This window comes from Coenobita brevimanus, chromosome 47 (assembly GCF_032717465.1).
Source record: "Coenobita brevimanus isolate Jiangsu-jjx chromosome 47, ASM3271746v2, whole genome shotgun sequence".
NCBI lineage: Eukaryota > Metazoa > Arthropoda > Malacostraca > Decapoda > Coenobitidae > Coenobita > Coenobita brevimanus.
Genome location: NC_137000.1, coordinates 27,933,834 through 27,953,214, shown reverse-complemented (window position 1 = coordinate 27,953,214; position 19,381 = coordinate 27,933,834). Strand labels below are relative to the sequence as shown.

Below are 19,381 nucleotides of genomic sequence, written 5' to 3'. Positions count from 1 at the left end.
CAGAAAAAAAAAAAAAAAAACGAAAGCAGAAGTCAATATGCAGGAAGATAAAGAACAGTTGCAGCCAGAAGCAATTCGTGGAATGCCACTTCTTGCAGCTTGTTGTGTCCTTGATAAGGAAATGTAGCTGCGTATGTTGATGTAAACCACAGCAAAAAAACAGACAATCCCACCAAAGTAATCGTACATCCTGGAAACACCATTTGCAAATTGCGCCAAAAGTAAACGTGCGTTCTCAGCGTTTGACATCCAGCAATGGTGATGTCGGCATAATATTTATGAATCAAAAAATCCTAAATAATAGCCCTCAGAGGCAAGTTTTAAAAAATCCCTAGTAGGTATGGTAGTCCAGGAGAGGTGCCAATTCCCTCTGAAAGACTCATTTCAATAGAAAATATGGAAAGTCCGCGCCCATTTGATAAAAAATTATTAGTGGATATATTTTAGAACACACGTTACAGACTGTTGGTCCACGTAAAAGAACCTGAGATCACGGCTAGATAACTCATAGTCTCGGCCTCCACAATCTAAAATGCTCATGCGCCGAAAACTAGCATTTGCAAAAATTTTGAATTTCAAACTGTTAAAATTTGAATTTCAAACTCTATTTTCACTAACCATTACAAAGTATGCACGTTGTGAGGTGAATTATATATACGTGTGGGGTGGTGGGGGGGTGTCTTGGGGCTAAGACCATCAGATGTTTTTGCGCTCCTTAGTAAGTCTCCGCACAAGCACAGCGTAATGTCGGGTGGTAGCATCTTGCTATGGTTATCACCTCAGAAAACGGAACCATTACAGTGAGCCATTCTCGGAACTTTGAACATTCCGCGACCAAATTGTACGCTCTGATAATCGAACATAGTGGCTGTGTTGTATGAGAATCGAATATCATTTCTAGGGTTCAGGATGAGAGAAGTGTTTTACTGCCTACAGTTAAGAGGGAATCCCAGCGCAGGCAACCGTTTCATCAGTTCCAACTTCCTCACTGCACAATATTGAAGGTAGGTGCTTATCAAACCAAACCAAACCTAACGTAACCGAACAACTAAATATCTTCATCAAACCTAACAACCAAACCAAACCAGACTTTAACGTAGGTTAATGTATCCCGCTGTAACCGAGTGATCAGACATGAAAACATTTAAACAAACCGTAATATCGTCGGGAACTCGCTCAGTGCTCCAGAAGGTAAATTTTTAGAAGTAACCAACGTTTTCTTTTATTACCGGGTATTATTTTTATGGTTTCCAATGCAAAATACTGTGCTTTAATTAGTTTTGACCCTCACTTTGGGGGGAAAATCCCCCTTTTGGAATTTTGAGTAAGATTTCCAAAAGTGGGTTTATCTCCCAAAATTAAGATCAAGATTAATTAAAAACACACTATTTTGCATTAAACTAACCTAACCTAACCTAGGCCTAATCTAGGGCCTGACATAGACCGAATGCACACGCCTTCACCAGCCAATATGGTGCAACATTCATCCGTTACTGAGCGACAACCTAACCTAAGCCACTATATCCCCTACAAAATTTGCTTCCCCAACTCAAACTAGGCTTAAAAGGTAAGTCTTAGTTAGAATAGTTCAGGGACGTAATATAATCAAAATTGGTAACGTTGGTTACCTCTAAAGTTATACCCTGCAGAACAAGTATTTGCTTTATTAACTTCAGTTTTAAAATATATCCAGCAGTATTCTATTGGTTTATATGTGTATAGCAACCTTCTAAAATTCGTTAAGCGTGTGAAGCTGGCGCCACTGATGTCGCAAATAAACCAAGTAGCTCTGTTGTATTTACCAGGTCCATTACAAATGTCTTACAGTCTGAACCTGGATGTAAGATTATTTCGATTTTACTTTCATATACGGTAACGCCAAATTACATAATATAATCCTTATATAGCCTGTATATTGGAGCTACTGCCAGTCAAACAATACAATATACTATCAGCACCAACTAGGTTTATTCCATAGGGCATATTAAATTGAAGTGAACGTTTTACAAATGTCGCCAGTGTCATTTTTATGGCTGTATAAACGTGTCATTGACTCTTATTCCACAGCACTTACGACAGATTCCTGCTGACTCGGACATACCTCGGAAAACTATAAATAATTTGTGTACATTATACCCCGACAGATTCGACAATGAACAGGCCCCCAACTACAGTATATTCCGTGGTTTTATACGTTTATGTACTTATAATTATGCAACAGAAATTTCCAGAATAATCTACAACACTTTAATCCTTGAAACATCTACTGTACATGTGCGGCTGAACAGTAAACTGTTACTGTACACTGAGTAAAAATAAAACATTAATCACACAAACCCGCATAATAAAACAGTTGTCCCTGATTCAAAAAATGAAGCGCCATACATAGTCAGGTAAGTTGGCCTTAAGTTCGCACAATAAGATTTACGGTACATAAGAACACTACTTGTCCTCATATTCCTACAGTACCCCTGAACTGTGCTGACAGAAACCCTCTTAATTTTTTCGCCAGCTGCATCATAGGATCTACTTGAAAGAACAATCATAGATGTTTGGAGGAACCTCTTCCTTCCTGGTTATACAAAAAAGCACCAAACCAAAGATATGAAAATGATAATAATCTATAATTGTTTTTTATTGTGGACATCCGGATTTTGCATACCCACCTTGTTGCTCTATGAAGTCAAACTGATGTTTATCTGTAATATTTTATTCATTTCTACACATTGTGTAAAAATGAGAAATTTCGAGACATGAGCATTGCATACTCACCAGGTTTGAGATTCAGATACACGTTTACCATCACCTTTTCTGTAACTCAGATTTCGTTTTTGCAAGACAGGGAGAGGAGAGTGTAGGTATATACTTCCCGATTTATGTTCATCCTACAAAAAAAAAAAAAAAAAAAAAAAAAAAATGAGTTATACACGTGGAGGTTGACTGTAAGTTAGTTTGTGCATGAGGGCCAAGAGGATATGGTAATAAGTGCAATAGCAGCAATGCCAAGGTAATGAAAAAGTGTTTTTATTAAGCTGATGTATTAAAAACATTTTACATGTTATCTTAGTGGTGTACAGTAGTTTTCAGTTTGTTTAAATAAATAAAGATTACGTAAGGCTAACTCATAAGAAACCTAAACACCGTAGGGTAGATGACAAGTACGAGTAGGCTGCTTCTAATTGTCATTTGCCACCACCACAAAAAAGAAAAAAAAAAAAATGAACTCTACCAAAGATTTTCAGTAGATGACTTAGAGAGCTGATTAGTCGGAAACTGGTGCGTACAACACTGGTTTGGCTTATCAAGTATATGGCACTTTGAAGGAACTGTTAGCTGAGAATGCTTAGTTTTTTCCTGCGCAGCTCTCGACACGTTGTACTGTACTAAATCACGCTTCTTACTCGTGTGCGAATCACTTTTGGCAGAGTAATAGCGTAAGCATTTACCGTAAAATATACGGTGTCCTTGACTGAGTCTTACTATAGGCTACGCTGTTAACATCATGAGGTAGCAGAAGATTACGTTTTGTCGAAGATACAACACTTAACAAGACTCAGTTCCTGGTATTTCTATAAAGTTAGATTTTGCCATCCAAGGGTACCCATCTACGGACTGATCTTCACATCTTAATGTAACTTTATCAAATGATACCAGTAACGTTAGCAAGATACCGGTACTTGTTTGGCACAATAAGAACTGACACGTAATGAATTATTTTCCCAAACGGAAAAATCTTCGGTCAGGTACAGTAGCCTACCAGTCTGCCATGGTGCAGGAAGGAGGTATGTATTGTTTTATTCCTGCTGATGCAGTTTTGTGAATTAAATGTTCAGTATTCAGCAGGCTATTGGAATCATGTTACCGTAAATTTCATGAATGCAACACAACCATATGCACGCAAGGAGCCAGACGCATCGCAAAAGCAGACGTGTTGAGGTTGATGGTTAGTAGATGTTTGACTGTTTTGATACTGATTTTTGGGCATTGGAACTGACTGCGAAAGAAGTGATGATGATAAAACAGTTTTGATGAAAATGGTGTTAAACAAATGATCACCCCTGCGTACCGGCGTAGGGATACCCGTAAACGGTCTGTGTCCCCAGTCTTATAGGGAATTAGGTTATTGTTTATTAGGGGTTACAGCATAACAAGTAACTTTGTGCGTGCTTATATGTCCATCGGCATTTGTTTCAAGATCCTTGTCACCTCAGCTTATTTCTTTTTGCAGACATAATGTAGCCAGTAGGTATTAAGACAGTACATTGGGGTCGCTGGCATCGGTGGTTTTGACGTAGATATGTGTATTTAGGTCATGGTTTGTGTACGCGGGCGTCCCACTCCTGCTTGATGATGTCTGCGGCCTTCTCAGCGATCATAATGGTGGCGGCGTTGGTGTTGGCGGTGACGATGAGCGGCATGATGGACGCATCCACCACTCGCACACCCCGTACACCCCGCACCCTGCAATCACACATGTAAGTCATACATCTGGTTTATCGTACATATGTTAAGTCTTCACAAGATTTTTTTTTCTTGTTACCGTCAGTCGGTTTTTATTTAACTTAGGGGGGAGTTCCAGTCGTGAAGAGGTTTAGCTAATGAAGACTACGTCTAACATCACCCGTTCTAAAAATCCCTCGAAACCTGAATAACAACTTCTGGAGTTAGCAAGAATGAAACTTACGTTCTCGGGTCAAAGGGGTTAAGTTTGCCCTCCAGTAACCTGATCTACACATTCTATTTGTAATATTACCTTACACTGGAAACATTGAAGGTCGGGTAATTTTTCCCTTAAAAAAAAAAAAAAAAAAAACTATCTCCTTCGTTCTAAGCTCCGACGCAGACACAGAAGTTTCTTTCATCGCACCTACCGCTAAATACTTGCATTTTATTAGTAGGCCTGTCACAACCACATCTAATGACAGCAGGAAAAGAAACGTTGTGTCATATAATCTCCACAGTATTAGCTAACTATAAGTGGAATGTGTGTGAGATCTGCAGTCGCATCGTTAATACCTTCACTACGGCGATGTCCTTTTAACTTCAATTGGATTACTACGAGGCGATTTTGTGCATCTTAAGAAGAACCTCTTAATAATGAGCAGGTTGACCTATAGGCTATACCCAAGCTCTTCAGTTCGAAAGGTCTGTAGGTTGAAGTAAATCGACTGGCGGTGTGTGAATTAAAAGGGAAGTTATCGGACAGAAGGGGTTAAGGAGGCTCCCTAGAGTCTCTTCGCAACTACACTCTTTTTACTCTTACGTGACTTAAAATCATCATCTCCCTTTATTGAATACTAGCTTAACACTAGAATATGATGGTAGTCACGAAGAAGTGCTATGGAAAGGATTTAGAGCCGTAGCATTGTCATTCTGCTACTTTGTAAAATAAGCTGCAAAAGAGATCAGTGCCAAGGTAGAGTGAAAGGAGTGTAGTTATTTTTGCATAAGGCACGTTAATGGTGTTACAGATTTTTGTGCAATTTATGTTCATGTAAAAGAAAGAAAAAACGCAAATAACATACTAGAGACTAGTGTGGTGTAGTAATCCTAAGCAAAGGGTGTTTGAAAACCTCCTATAGGTGACGAAAATACCACTAAGAGCTCATCGCCTATTCTCACCTGAGCCTGTGGTCCACTACTCCCAAAGGGTCGTACTCTGGCGCCATTTTGCACGTGCCGACGGGGTGGTAGGATGTGGTGGCCATGTGACGCACGTAGCAGGCCCAGTACTGGTCTGTGAAAGGGCCCTCATTCTGGCATTCCTTCAGCGGCTGGCGAAAAATGGGGCGCAGTTTTGGTTTAGTGTGAATGGAGGAGGAGAGGGGGGAGGTAGGAGCGGAAAAGGAAGTACCGGTATTAGAATTATGCCTGTGGACTGGATGAAGACAACCATTTTTTTTTTTTTTTTTTTTTTTTGCTAAGTCCTAATCTTCCCCAGGAACGAGACTTGCAGGGTCGAATTTGCTCTGTGTCGACTTGTATTGCAGGCTGAATATCGACAACGGGAAACAGACTTTGTCTACCAGTCTGACCAGTCGAGAATCGAGCTCGTTTCCTTCCAGTAGCGAGCCACCGAAGATATATAGAACTAAATGTCCAAATGGATATATTATAGAATACACTGGAGGCAGACAAATATGAATAACTGAAAAAACAGATCATGACTGTACACCTGCTTAAAAAAATAGATGCACACCTAGCGCAAGGGAATCTGACGCCAAAGGCAGTGGCTATTGCAAAATCCCTGATGATTCCACCCCATATTGGTAAACCAGCTTTCGTGAGGATGTATTATATCGTATGCTTGTGACATTTCCTAGTTAGTTATCATGCAAATATTCAGATGGTTAATATTAATCTTTGTGGGACATCATGAGCTGTATTAACTGTTCGGGATATCATCGAAGTCCTCTTGCGCGATACTTTTTGGAGCTAGTGTTCTTAGGATTTCCGTGCGATCTGTACTAGCACTCACCCTATCATAGAACTTAGCGCCGTGGTCCAGCTTGAATGCGTCAGTGCCTCCAACAGCCAGGGCCAGCTTGATGCCTGCAAAGGGAGGGGAGGTTCAATTGCTACTTAACTGTCTAGAAGGGTTTTTTTCTTTCACTATTTATCAGTCACGCAGAAAGATTCAGACGGGCATGCTCACGAAAAATTTCAGACACACTGATACCGAAAGACACAGGCAGACACGCACAGACAGACACAGCAAGACACAGACAGACAACTTCACAGAATAAAGTCAGTCACCTGAATAGAAAGACAGATATCCACACAGCGACAGTCAGCTTTATTTGTGGATAGAATTCAGTGTCATTTATATGAGGAAACTTACCTTTATTCTGCTCTCTCTCTCTCTCTCTCTCTCTCTCTCTCTCTCTCTATGTGTGTGTGTGTGTGTGTGTGTGTGTGTGTGTGTGTGTATGTGTGTGTGTGTGTTTCAGTATGTTTCTGCTTTGGTGCCCGTTTCTGCGTATTCCCTGCCCGTGACTGACCCCTGATGAGCGTGGCCACGTCGCCGGGGTGGGCGAGGAAGTTAAGGTCGATGTTTGGCTGATGGTTGGGGTCCGGGGAGGCGAGGGTGACGGCGCCGCGGCTCAGGGGACGGCTCAGGAAGGGGGCCAGTGTGAAGCCCTCTTGGCCCCTGATCCCTCCGAAGTACTCCTGGAACACCTGGCGCCCGGAACGTGAACCGATTTTAATAACATCCGTAGAAATGGTGATAAAATATGTCAATACGTCCTGGCTGCCTGAATGTGAACCGATATTAGTAACATCCTTAAAAATAGTGATAAAATATACTCACATGTCCCTCTGTACGGTAAAATTCAGTGAAATATGAGAAACCTATGTCACTCCTGTTAGTATACAATTCCATAGGACACTGATACAATACTAAATCGTTGTTATATACAGTATAATCCATGGAAATATTATTATAACATGTTGTCCTGTCTGTAGTAAACTTCTTAGAAATACTGGTAGAATATGTTCACTTGGCAGCTCGAACATGATCGGGTGTTGGTAAAGTCCTTAAATATAAATGTCCCCTTAGTACAGTGGCGTGTTTTAGAGTTTATTCATGGTGCTCTTCAACAATTAGCTTACCATAGTCTTATTTAAGGGACTATTGAAAGCTCTCTCTAACCTCTCCAGTTTGAAAAGTCTCTCCCAAGCTGAATAGAGTCGTCTGGAGATAGCAAAAATAACGTAAAAAATGTAATCTTAGGACATAACCAGTCTAATAATACTTGCGCAGTCGTCCATGTGCATTTGACGCTCTTGATGTGAGCCAGGCCGTATTCTCCCCCGTTAAGGAAGCTCCCTAACACATTTTCTTAAGCGATATATTTTGCTTATCACACCTTACTTTCCTGTTCGGTGTTACATAAATCCTTCCAAAATGGCCACATCTGGATTAATAACGTTCAAAAGGATATTAACCAGCCATATAAAAAAACAAAGAAACAAATAGCTATTGGAGAGGTGTTATGGGACATACTTACTGCACGAGAATACTGCTCCTGATCTTAGTTAAATTCATATAAATTGTTGGCCCGCTCATGCTGCCCTTATTGTTAGTCGAGTTTTCTTGCATGGTTTATTGTTTAATTGTGGCAGACACTTCTACCCTTCAGAATCAACCGATTCCGACCTAACTTGGACACAATGACCATCCTATGACCTATACCTCATACCAATTAATCTGGCCAGGCATGTATGGCAACACTGTTCCTGCCGAGATTCAGATTGGCTGGAGGTGTTTGTTCGATTTCGTTGTTGCTGAAACTGGTACTCATTTTATTATCAGAGATGATATTGAGTTTATCGAAAATACAATCGTCAAAAGCAATAAGATATCCGTTATATACTTAACAAAATTGAAATTTTCGTAGGAAGATAGAAATATGAGTCAACAAAGTATTATCACAGTCAAAGTCAAGGTCAGCATTCGAACAATTCTTTTAAATCTCCAACACTCGATAATAAAACAGAAAATTAAGGAAACCTGCTTAATCTATGCGTTGGTGTAACACACATTTAAATTTTAAGATCAGTCCGTACTGTGATAATAGAGGAGATATAATGAAATAGTTTTCCTTTAGCCTACTTTGATTTTCGCAATTTTTTCAAACCTCCCTTCCCGCACAACTCGTCTTTTCATTAGAATTTTTAATTATTCAGAGTTGTGGCACGATTTAAGGGTACGGACGGATCTTAAAATTTAAATGCGTGTTTCACCAACGCTTAGATTAAGCAGGTTTCCTGTTATATTATCGAGGGTCGGAGATTTAAAGGAATTGGTCGAATGCTGACCTTGACTTGGACTGTTATAATACTTTGTTGACTCATATTTCTATCTTCCTACGCAAATTTCATTATTGTTAAGTATATAACGGATTTCTTATTGCTTTTGACGATTGTATTTTGGATAAACTCAGTATCATATCTGATAATAAAAAGAGTATCAGTTTCAGCAACAACGAAATCGAACAAACATTTCCAGCCAATCAGAATCTCGGCAGGAACAGTGTTGCCATACACGCCTGGCCAGATTAATTGGTATGAGGTATAGTTGTGTCTGCAAGGTTTTGGTTGCTAAACAACTATTCGTTGCCTAACAACGGCCGAAAAAACTTTTTTTTTTTTTTTTTTTTTTTCGTACCTCACGTTTTGAGCTGTAGAAGCATTACTAGTGGGCGTAGAAAGCTCTGAATACTTTAGGCATAATCTTGAGGTCATTCCCTATCTGATGTGTGCCATCCATTTTTCCTCTCTCTGCTCTAGTTTTTGAGTGGCAACCCTGCAAACATTGGCCTTAGAGTCCTTAACAACCAGTACCAGTTTCCAAAAATGCCTCCTAACTCCCCAGCAATTCGATACGCCTATGTGGTTCATTGGCCAGATCAAGGGTCAAAGGTCATCAAATAGGAAAACGGTGAAAGCTAAAATCATTACTACGCACATGTGAAATGCTGCAGCTCCAAAGAATATTAAGCCAGTGCCATGATTCTTGGGTGGAATGTTGCACTGGAATACCTTCATACAAAAATGACATTTAGTGTGGAAACTCATTTCCAGTTGCTGGCAGCGCTGGCAGACAGTTTTACCTCTGGTGGGCCATTCCGTGAATTTCAAGTTCCCCAGCGCCACAGTGGGTGGATGGAATCAAATGAAACTTTACATGCTTTTAGACGTTAATGAGTACCACAAGTGTGCTTCGAACATGCATTACCTATATCTGCCAGGTCAGGGGTCAAAGGTTATCATGTGCAGAAAATGTGAAAAGCACTAAAAGTACGACCTTGCTTGCGCGAAATGCTAAGGCTATAAGATTATCAAGCCAGGGCCATGATTCTTAGGTGGAATGTTGCACTGGAGTACCTCCATATAGAAATGACTTAGTGTCAAAACTCACTTCCTGTCATTGGCAGCGGTACGCATAACTTGTACCTCGGATGGGCCAAAGTTTGGTTCGCTTAGAGCTAGCCATCGTCACCTACAGGCTTGTTTTGATGAAGTGTTCATAGACAGACCTCATTAAAGTTGGGGATGTTTTCTAAAATATTGTAACCTTTTCCATTGCTTTTGTGTAGTAAATAGGGAAACTGGCAAATTAGCTTTATAGACAGGAAGGGACCTTTACTGAGCGATGTGCTTGTATTTAACTGGGAAATTAATGGCAGAGAAGAATGTCAAATTGATAAGGTGGTTTAAACGAGGAGTTGCCGTAAGAAGCGCATGACAACAGGCACAAATCATATAGTATACCAATAATGAAAAATAAGTATCCTTATTAAAGTGTTGTTTTGCTTACTTGTTTTGCAGATAAAAAGAAAATTAAAGGTAGGCAGAATGGGGGAAAGGTACAGAAGTAATATGACACACAGCGAGAGATGAATGTTTGTAGCTTACGTCCTGCCTGTAGCCGAGGACTTGGGTAGTTAGGAAGCCAGAGTCGATGATGGGCGTGCCGCTGACGAAGGCCAGTTGTATCTCTGGCCACTTCGGGTCGCCCTCGGCCGACGTTACCCACGCGTTGGCTTCAGTGCCCACCGGGGACGTGAACGGGCCTAAGGGGACCAACAAAATGTAAACTGTAACCAAAATTAATAGGGTAGCGTATATCATCATCATCATCATTATTCCACGGTCTTCGGGTAACCATACATCATCATCATCTCACGGTCCTCGGGTATCCTAACCAGACATCCTCCTCCTCCTCATCATCATCATCATCATCATCATTCCACGGACCTAGGTGACCAACAGAAATGTACACAGCAACTAATTTAATAAGGGGAACATCTGCACACATCATCATAATACCTTCTGCCGCTATTCCCAGTTAAAATATGATGGGATGAGGTAGGATCCCTAATCAAAGAAAGTATAAAAGTAGGAGGACAATCACTACTATGATCAGAAAGTTAAAAAAAAGAAAAGAAAAAAGAACTAAAAGTATGGGTGACAGTTAATTTCTCATAGCAATTGACTTAGCGCATCACCCGTAAATGTACAAGTATGTGTATGCACGTATGTCCATATAGAATTCCTTTGCTTGTGTACACATACCTATGCGGGTATTGAAGTGAGAGGGATATTCATACAGTATAAATATTATGCTAATTTGAGGTATGTAGTATGTGATTTCAGAATGCTGTAAAATCAGACATTAATTAAGTTTACCAGATATGTTGGTATAATAATGAACACAAGCGTATAGCCTGTTTCTCCATTCCTTTGTCAATCGATCTGTCTGTTAATAAAAAGGTAGATCATTGGCAACTGTGCTTACCTTGTCCGTTCTTCAGAAAGTCGTAAATGTTCTTTGGATTGAGTAGGGTGAGGGGGTTATATGAGGCGCCCTTCTGAACGGTCCACGCCAGTCCGGACACGGCGGGGTGGTCCTGCAGGTTACGCCCCACCCCTGCCACGTCAGCCACCACGGGGATCTGCAGGGAGGGGGGTGTCAGATAAGCTAAGTGTTGTCTCATATCCAGATTTCTTTATCATACTGTAAGACGGTACATTTCACTCTCGTACACTCAGACAGTACCGTACGTTTAAAAGCGAGCAATTTGTTTCTAGAATGAAACTCAACAGAAGCATGGAGACGGTAATACAAAATCAGTAGAAGTATTATGATATCAGGAGTAGGAGCGTTGTGGAGTGAGTAGTAGGAGGGGTGTGGAGTGAGCAGCAGGAGGGGTGTGGGATGAGCAGCAGGAGGGGTGTGCAGTGAGCAGCTGGAGGGGTGTGGGGTGAGAAGTATCGATGGTTTGAAGCCAGTAGTAGGAGTGGAGTGGAATCAATAGTAGTAAAAGTGTAGAGTCAGCAATATTTATCATTTGGAGTGGGCAGAAAGAGTGGCGTTGTATTGGACGAGTGACTTGAGATATTGACTGACCTTATGCGCTGCGAGGTGCTGTGCTGGCCCGACCCCCGACAGCATGAGCAGGTGTGGACTCCCTATGGCCCCCGCAGCCAGCACCACCTCCCTGGCCACCATCACTGTCCGAACCTGAACCCGTAGTGTAGGTGTAGAGGATGATTTATATTTGAGTTTCCCCTCCCTACACACACACACACACACACACACACACACACACACACACACACACACACACACAGTCTCTGTCTATCTGTGTGTCTGTCTGTCTGCCTGTCTGTCTGTCTGTCTGTCTGTCTGTCTGTCTGTCTGTCTCTCTCTCTCTCTCTCTCTCTCTCTCTCACCTTTGACCTCTAACCTGCAATACCACGAATTTTTCTCAACAGTTTTCAGGTAAATTTAACCACTGTAATTCCGACCTTTACCTGTGACCTTTAACTCTGACCTTTAAAAAAAAAAAAAAAAAAAAAAAAAGACTTCGATTTGACCCATTATAAAGTTTTACGAATCTTTTAGTTTTACTGATTTTAGGAAAGAGGGAGAAGGAAGAGCATAAGGGAAAATTGATTAAGAAATGAAGCGAGGGATTTTAATAGAAATTCCTAAGCGATCGTGAAATAAAACACCCTGACATGTATATAAGGAACTAAGATGGCAGGTAGACCCAAGAGAGGTAGAAAATCAAGTGGACTCACGATAACTCAAAAGCGATCCCTAGTATGATGCTTGAGAGGAAGTTGCAATTCTCATCTTAAGGTGTTCGAGGGGTTGATGAGTTAAAGTACTTGTAAATAAATGTGAGGAACAGTAATAATAATAATAATAATAATAATAATAAAAACAATAATAACAGTAGTATTGGTAGTGGTAGTAATATACCGTATAATAATAATAAAAATAGTAGTAATAATAATAATAATAATAAAGCAGAAACCCTTTGCCAACATTCATCGTAATTTTTCTTCTCATTACGTAATATTTTTGAGATGCAGGAAAATATGGAAAGGCAATTAGTTGTTATAAAGAGAGTGACGTGTTCTTACCTTCCCACCTTGCCGGAAACTCACACCTATTGCCCTCCTGTCCTTGTTGAAGATGATCTGAGAAAAGGAGAATTGTGCTTATTATACTCTTTTATTAGTGGTGTATGATTCTCTCTCTCTCTCTCTTGTCTGTCTGTCTGTGTGTGTGTGTGTGTGTGTGTGTGTGTGTGTGTGTGTGTGTGTGTGTGTGTGTGAATAAAGCTGTATACGGTAGCTTTGGGCACATGACACTGAGGGGAGCGGAAGTTAAACAGAGCTTGAATACATTTCATTAAACCTTCTCTCATTTTATGCAGATGTACTGTATTTAAGGTCGGGATGTGCTGTGTAAAGTGCAGTAACCCCTCTGCTACGATGGTGTTTTCTTTAGTGTGTTCTTGATTTCTCCATAGACTGTCTTCAGTTTTTCAAATCACAGAAAGCAGGGCGCTGACGAAAAATATATTAAGTCCAGAAACTGCATGGTAATACTTGCAACAGAACCGACTCCTTACGACTGATAAGAGTGTGGATCTGGCTGTATTGGACTCGAGTAGACTGACCGTAAATTGAATCGATTCCACTCCCCTGGTGTGAACAATACCCGTGGAAGTATAATGAACGTCAAAATATCGTGTTATATGTAGTCATGGCTCGATTTGGCTCTTTTTGTGTACACGCGGCTTGCGAATTGCCCCTGCATAGCCTCAGCTCTGTCCCCACCTTGTTGACTTGCGCCTTGAGAGCCACATGGAGGCTGGGCCGGTATGTGGCTGCTGGCTTGAGATACCCGTCACCCGTGGACCATCTTCTGCCATCCTTCCCTGTCAGGTCGATCAGTGAGAATCCTGTGCAGGAGAGGACACAAGGAATTGGTTAAATGTATGTCATTAAAATGTTCATGCAGATGAGCGATATACCTGTGCAGGAGAGTATATGATGGGGGAAAAAAAGAAAGCGTCACAAAATTATTCAAGTCGATCAGCGAGAACTCTTTGCAGGCTAAGATACAGAAGAGACAAGTAAGATAAATGCCACAGACTGTTTCAGGTCGATCACAGAGAACCCTGTGTAGGAGATGGAAGGGGAAAAATCCGATACATGTGACTAACTTAAGACATCGCTGTTTTGTCCATGCATTTTAATTTCCTGTATTTACAGTAGTTTAACATAACCCTTTCAGTCCGACGATGTTTTATATTTTTTTTTGTACGTGCTCTATAATATTTTGGTAGAGTAAAGAGTATGTAAAAGAATGGCTGTTTGTAAATTGGAAACTAAATCGCTAAAGAAGAGGTGTTAGGGAGCTTCTAAGCCTCTGACAACGCGGTACAGTGGCCCACCTATCTGCTCTGCTCCGTTGGGGTCGGTGACGGGGAAGCCCAGCTGCTGGCCGGCCTTCAGGAAGCTGTGGGCTACCGGAGTGGCCCACCGCTTTTTCTCCACCACCTGAGGCCCTCCCCGCCCGTGGTACGCAACTGCCCACGAAAGGAAACAAATTCAGATTAATTCCTATCGAGTACACGAGGGCACTCAGTTTTCACGATGTTTTATCCATGTCTCCAATTGTTTTGGTGGGTGAACAGAACAAGGGGACAACAGAATTTGCCCAAGAGTCTGGCCGGTCCGAGAATCAAGTGTGGGTTCTTTCACTTACGAGTTTGTTTATGTAAAAATTAAATATTCTCCTAACTACATAAAGGTCAAAGACTGGTATGGTTAAGTGGCGAGTGTAGGGTAACAACTACAGTATACAATGTCAGTAATATATATAGTGTGCAGAATCAACATTCACTCCATCACTGTGTTAGGGGCAAAGTCTTGCATGATCGCATGGTAAATGAATATTATTGTACAAAATAAGCGTTCAGTCCACCATTGTGTCAGGGTCAAAACTGCTAACAACAATAATAATAATAATAATGATAGTAATAACAATAATAATAATAATAATAATAATAATAATAATAATCCGCACTTCCCACTCACACGTGTCATTGGTGATGGTCCCTCGGTAGTCCTCAGATTTCTTGAAGTAGGGTAGGACATCGGCGTAACTCCATCCCGGGTTGCCCATCGCCTCCCAGTTGTCAAAGTCTCTCCTGTTGCCCCTCACGTAGATCATGGAGTTGATGGTGGAGGAGCCGCCCACACCTCGCCCACGGGGGTACGGTATGGCCTGCACCATCGTGAGAAAGAAGTAGAAATAAAAGCCATTTCCAGTGCACCCCCCTCAAGGTGTAGCTGCCCGGGGATAAGCTACGGTAGACCAGCTTATTTAAGGGTGGATGACTATACTCCTTTCACCATAACCTGTCCCAGATGCCCGTCCTTTTGTAGCATATTTTACGCAGGTCGGTGGAAGATAGAGACAGTACTATGGCTCAACATCTTTTCCATAGCACGCCTTCATGATCAGCATCGTATTTTATTGTTGATCTCTTGTTACAGCTGATCAGTGAAGATGGAGAGATGGCAGCTTTAGGTCAGGTTAGAATAAAAGCAGCGTAACCTACTTCCCTCTCATTACCTGATCGAAAACCCTCCAATCACCTCTTGAAGGTAGTCTATGAATGTTCTTTAATCCGACTCCGATATGATAACAGTTAGAAAGCTTAAATTTAGGTTTATGGATCACAGGAGGGCCATTAACAGATTCAGTGAGGAGTCATCTCTTAATTTTTATTCTTGCTATCGCCCAAAAGTTCTTCAAATCTAAAGACATATCGCTCTTGAGGGTCTGGATGTAGCCTTCATTAACCCCTTTACTACGAGAGATTTTTTCTAAGTTAAACAAAACTGTATGGATTGCATGAATAAATTACAAAAAGGCGGTATCGAACTGGAGAAGTTAAGGAGGACAGTAATTCATTTTTTAAAAAGTCTCAGTTCTCTCGTAGAAGACGGGCTTTAAGTGATTACCACTACAAAACACAAGTGACGGCAATCATCCATCTCCCACACAAAACATCCTTCTTCCCTAGATAACCCGTTGCCGTGATAGGGGCACAGAAACTTTAATCTGAAATCGGTACATGTAATTCATTAAGTATAAACTGAGTGTAAATAGAGGGGAGGGGAGGGAAGGCACCGTCCCACCATACCCCGTCTTTTGGGTACCAGTGTATACCGTCACCATATCAGAACTCCATATTTTCAAACTTGCGTCCGTAAATCTTAGGGAACAGCTATAACGAGGGAGTGGATTGTGTGAAGATAAGGCATTCTGTTGACCATCACTATAATTTGCCACAAAAATTCCACATATACTACATACTAGCACCATACCAAAGCACCATATTTTCATTTCTGTATACGTAATTACCAGGTTACATCTATAGGGAGGGCTTCTACTGACCCTAGGCACTAGAAGCTTTAGACTTACATTGTTGCGGAAGGCCTTGAGTGAGTGTCTCTGCGGTGTGGTGTGATAATTCCAGTCCGCGTCTCCTTGGAAGAGTAGGAAGTTGAGGCCTGGGACGTATGACTCGAGGGGCGCGTCACCGCCCGCCTCCAGCACGAGCACCCGCCATGACCCCTCCTCTGCTAGCCGGGCACCCACGACACTCCCCGCCGATCCCCCGCCCACTGTAAGCAAGAAAAATGGTTAAAGTTATATATACCGACTACACGACGGTCGTTAATGAAGACAGTTTTGCAGGGCCCCAGTTTTTTCCGAGAATACAGTCAGCAAAGATTAATGTTGATGGTCATTGATTTAGGTTCCTATGTCTCGCCTGCTGCTGAACCAAATCGTATGGCGTTACCTGGAACAGGATTTTCCCGACCACGAAAGGGTTAAGTCAGAGGTAACAAATAAAAATTATCAGTATTTCCCACGTCCTGAAAGGGTTGACAAAGTTTCCTCTTTATTTATTAAGGAGTGGGTAGAAGGAATATTTCTTATGCAGTAGGTTGAAAGAGAATATTTGTTAAGGAGTAGGGGAATATTTATTAATAAGTAGGTGGAGGGGGAATAATTATTAAGGAGCAGGCAGAAGGGGAATATTGATGAAGGAGTACGTACAAGGGGAATATTTATGAAGGAGTAGGTACAAGGGGAATATTTATTAAGGAGCAGGTGTTATTCCCCTGTTATTAAAGAGTAGGTAGAATCCGGCAGGGAGCTAGAAGAAAGCAGAAGCTATGGGAAGGTATTAACAGGAACAAAAGAACGTAAATATCATTGTCTTTGGAAGTTTTCAATCACCTCATACTAATACCAGGCGATATTATGTACCAGAAGGAAACACTAATAATGAAAGGAATAGGGACAATAAATAATTCCACTCTAGCAACTCTTACCAAAATACAGGCCTCAGCTGGCAAGGGGAAGGGCTAATGACTGTGACCCTGAACTAACACTGCCGCTACGAATATACCCGCTGTTTACATTTGCACTCACCGCTGTTTACATTTGCACGCACACCTAAATGAGTAATGATCGCTACCGAGTTTCAGCCTTGGAATCCTGGACGTTGAATTCACATGTAAACTTACGGTCAAATCCCTGTCGTACTAATATTTGTTTCTGCAGGAATGACTAGGAAAGGAGTGTCGAAAATTCCCATATCTCTCGTCCTTCCTCCAAAAACGAATCAGGGTAAGAAGAGGGAGATACGAGTAATTATACTTGTTTGTGAAAGTAGCCACTACCCTTGTCCCTCCCGCCTCTGTTTCACCAACAGCTTAGGAAATTGAGCATACAGACTTTTCCAGATTCCCGAACTGCCGATTAGACGTGGTAATTTGCGTGGAAGCCTGATCATTGGTTATCGTCAGCGGAAGTAGTTCGATATACTGATGACCCTGAAAGACAGATAAACACACACACACACACACACACACACACACACACACACACACATTCTCTCTCTCTCTCTCTCTCTCTCTCTCTCCCGCCTACTGTATCCTCACTGTCGCTTTTGAACTGTAACTTTGACTGAAGTACCTGTGTCTGGGCTTATTTAGGTGACATTTGTTCTGAATAGTGTCATAACAGTGTAATTTTGTAATAGCCACATTATCCATACTACGCTTTCACATTATAACGTTGGGACTTGGTAATAAATTTTTGATAAGATGTTTACTCGCAACAATAGCAGTAAATTGTTAACCAGTCTCAGTTTCTTGCTAATCAGTTTCCTCCTTCATATGCTTAACACTTTGAAATAAACATACATACCCGGTAGAGATGACATTATTTGAAAAAGATATGTATTTGAGAGAGATATATTAGTGCATACGTGTGACTCTTCTTAACACACACACACACACACACACACAGAAGCCACAGCAGCCAACACTAGTAGATAACTGGGTGTATTTAGTGACGACCAGGGATCGAAACCAGTGTACTGACCCTGCTTCTATTTACTTTTCGCTTGCCAACTGGTGGACGGGAGTTCGCGCCTCGCTCAGGTTGCGAAAAGTTTCACTGACGAAGTGGGTGGTCATTGTCCCCCTTGAGCAAGGGGACGGGTGTGTGCGTGTGTGAAGGTCACAGCTTTGCCCTTAGATTGGACAATATGAGCTCTCAGCTCCCTTCCGGGAGGGTAAAAGCTGACGATCACGACCATCAAGTGATCCTGACCGACCCGGTGAATTACACACACACACACACAAATGCTGAGCCAAGAGTTCAGTGTCACAAGTACTCGTATTCTTCATTCCACAATCGTTACATTTATACACAACTGGCAACTATGTATCAGAGGAAGAAGTAAAAAAAAAAAAATGGACTGCAAGAAGCTGAGATTAAGATTTAGAACTAGAAAGCAACAAGCGGACTTACCAACAATGAAGTCGTAGATCGGTAGGATGGAGTCGGTGCCGTGGAAGGGCGTGTGTGCCACCTGCGTAAGTAGTCCAGCCAGCAGCACCCTCACCAGACCCACGCTAACACTCCTCACCGCCCCTGCCAAGTTACCCATCGCCCTGCTCTCAATCCCACCACTTTATTCACACTCCTCTTGCCTCCCTGTACCTATTTCCCTTCCACCTCTTACCCCCTTTTACCGAGACCCACTCTTGCTTCACTTTCTCCTCCCCCTGTTTACCCACGTTCTGACACTCCTTACTTCCTCCTTTTACCTTCCCTCACTCTTCGCTGCTCCTGCTTCATCTGCCGCTCTTCCTTGGCACACTTTATGTCCTCCTTCCTTCAGTCACTGTTGCATCCCCCCTTCTTCGTTTTTTTTTCGTTTTTTTTTCAGCTACACTCACCTTATCTCCTTGCCACCCAGTTCTCCCACCTTCTTACTTCTCTTCCTCTTCACTTTACCTATTTTACTTGACCCTTTTTGCTCTTGTCACCCCTTACAACCTCCTGCTACCCTCAGTCACTGTTATTTCCTCTCTTTACTCATCTATTTCTTTGGGTTTTGTCCACTCTGCTACTTCTTCCTTCTCTCCTGTGATTTCTGTTCCTTTTCCTTCCCCCCTTTCGCTCTCCTGCCGT

The 19,381-nt window shown here is 41.8% G+C and overlaps 1 protein-coding gene across 1 annotated transcript; it reads right to left on the bottom strand.

The window, feature by feature from the left end:
• Positions 1-4,310: 4,310 nt before the first annotated feature.
• Positions 4,311-18,854, bottom strand: LOC145399133 (glucose dehydrogenase [FAD, quinone]-like). Its single transcript, XM_080271872.1, has 13 exons — positions 18,716-18,854; positions 16,307-16,509; positions 14,911-15,100; positions 14,265-14,399; positions 13,645-13,769; positions 12,943-12,999; positions 11,918-12,031; positions 11,306-11,462; positions 10,423-10,580; positions 7,002-7,179; positions 6,479-6,552; positions 5,623-5,774; positions 4,311-4,461 (listed from the first exon to the last, which is right to left on the bottom strand). The coding sequence occupies exons 1-13, from the start codon at positions 18,852-18,854 to the stop codon at positions 4,311-4,313; spliced, it is 1,833 nt and encodes a 610-aa protein (XP_080127998.1).
• Positions 18,855-19,381: the final 527 nt, after the last annotated feature.

Bases quoted from the DNA above. Each gene is read 5' to 3' on its own strand.
- LOC145399133 (XM_080271872.1), bottom strand. From the start codon at position 18,854: ATGGGTAACTTGGCAGGGGCGGTGAGGAGTGTTAGCGTGGGTCTGGTG. The intron at 16,510-18,715 runs GTAAGTCCGCTT...TCTTGCTTACAG, and splicing joins GATCTACGACTTCATTGTTG to TGGGCGGGGGATCGGCGGGG. The intron at 5,775-6,478 runs GTGAGTGCTAGT...ATTTTTCGCCAG, and splicing joins GCGCTAAGTTCTATGATAGG to CCGCTGAAGGAATGCCAGAA.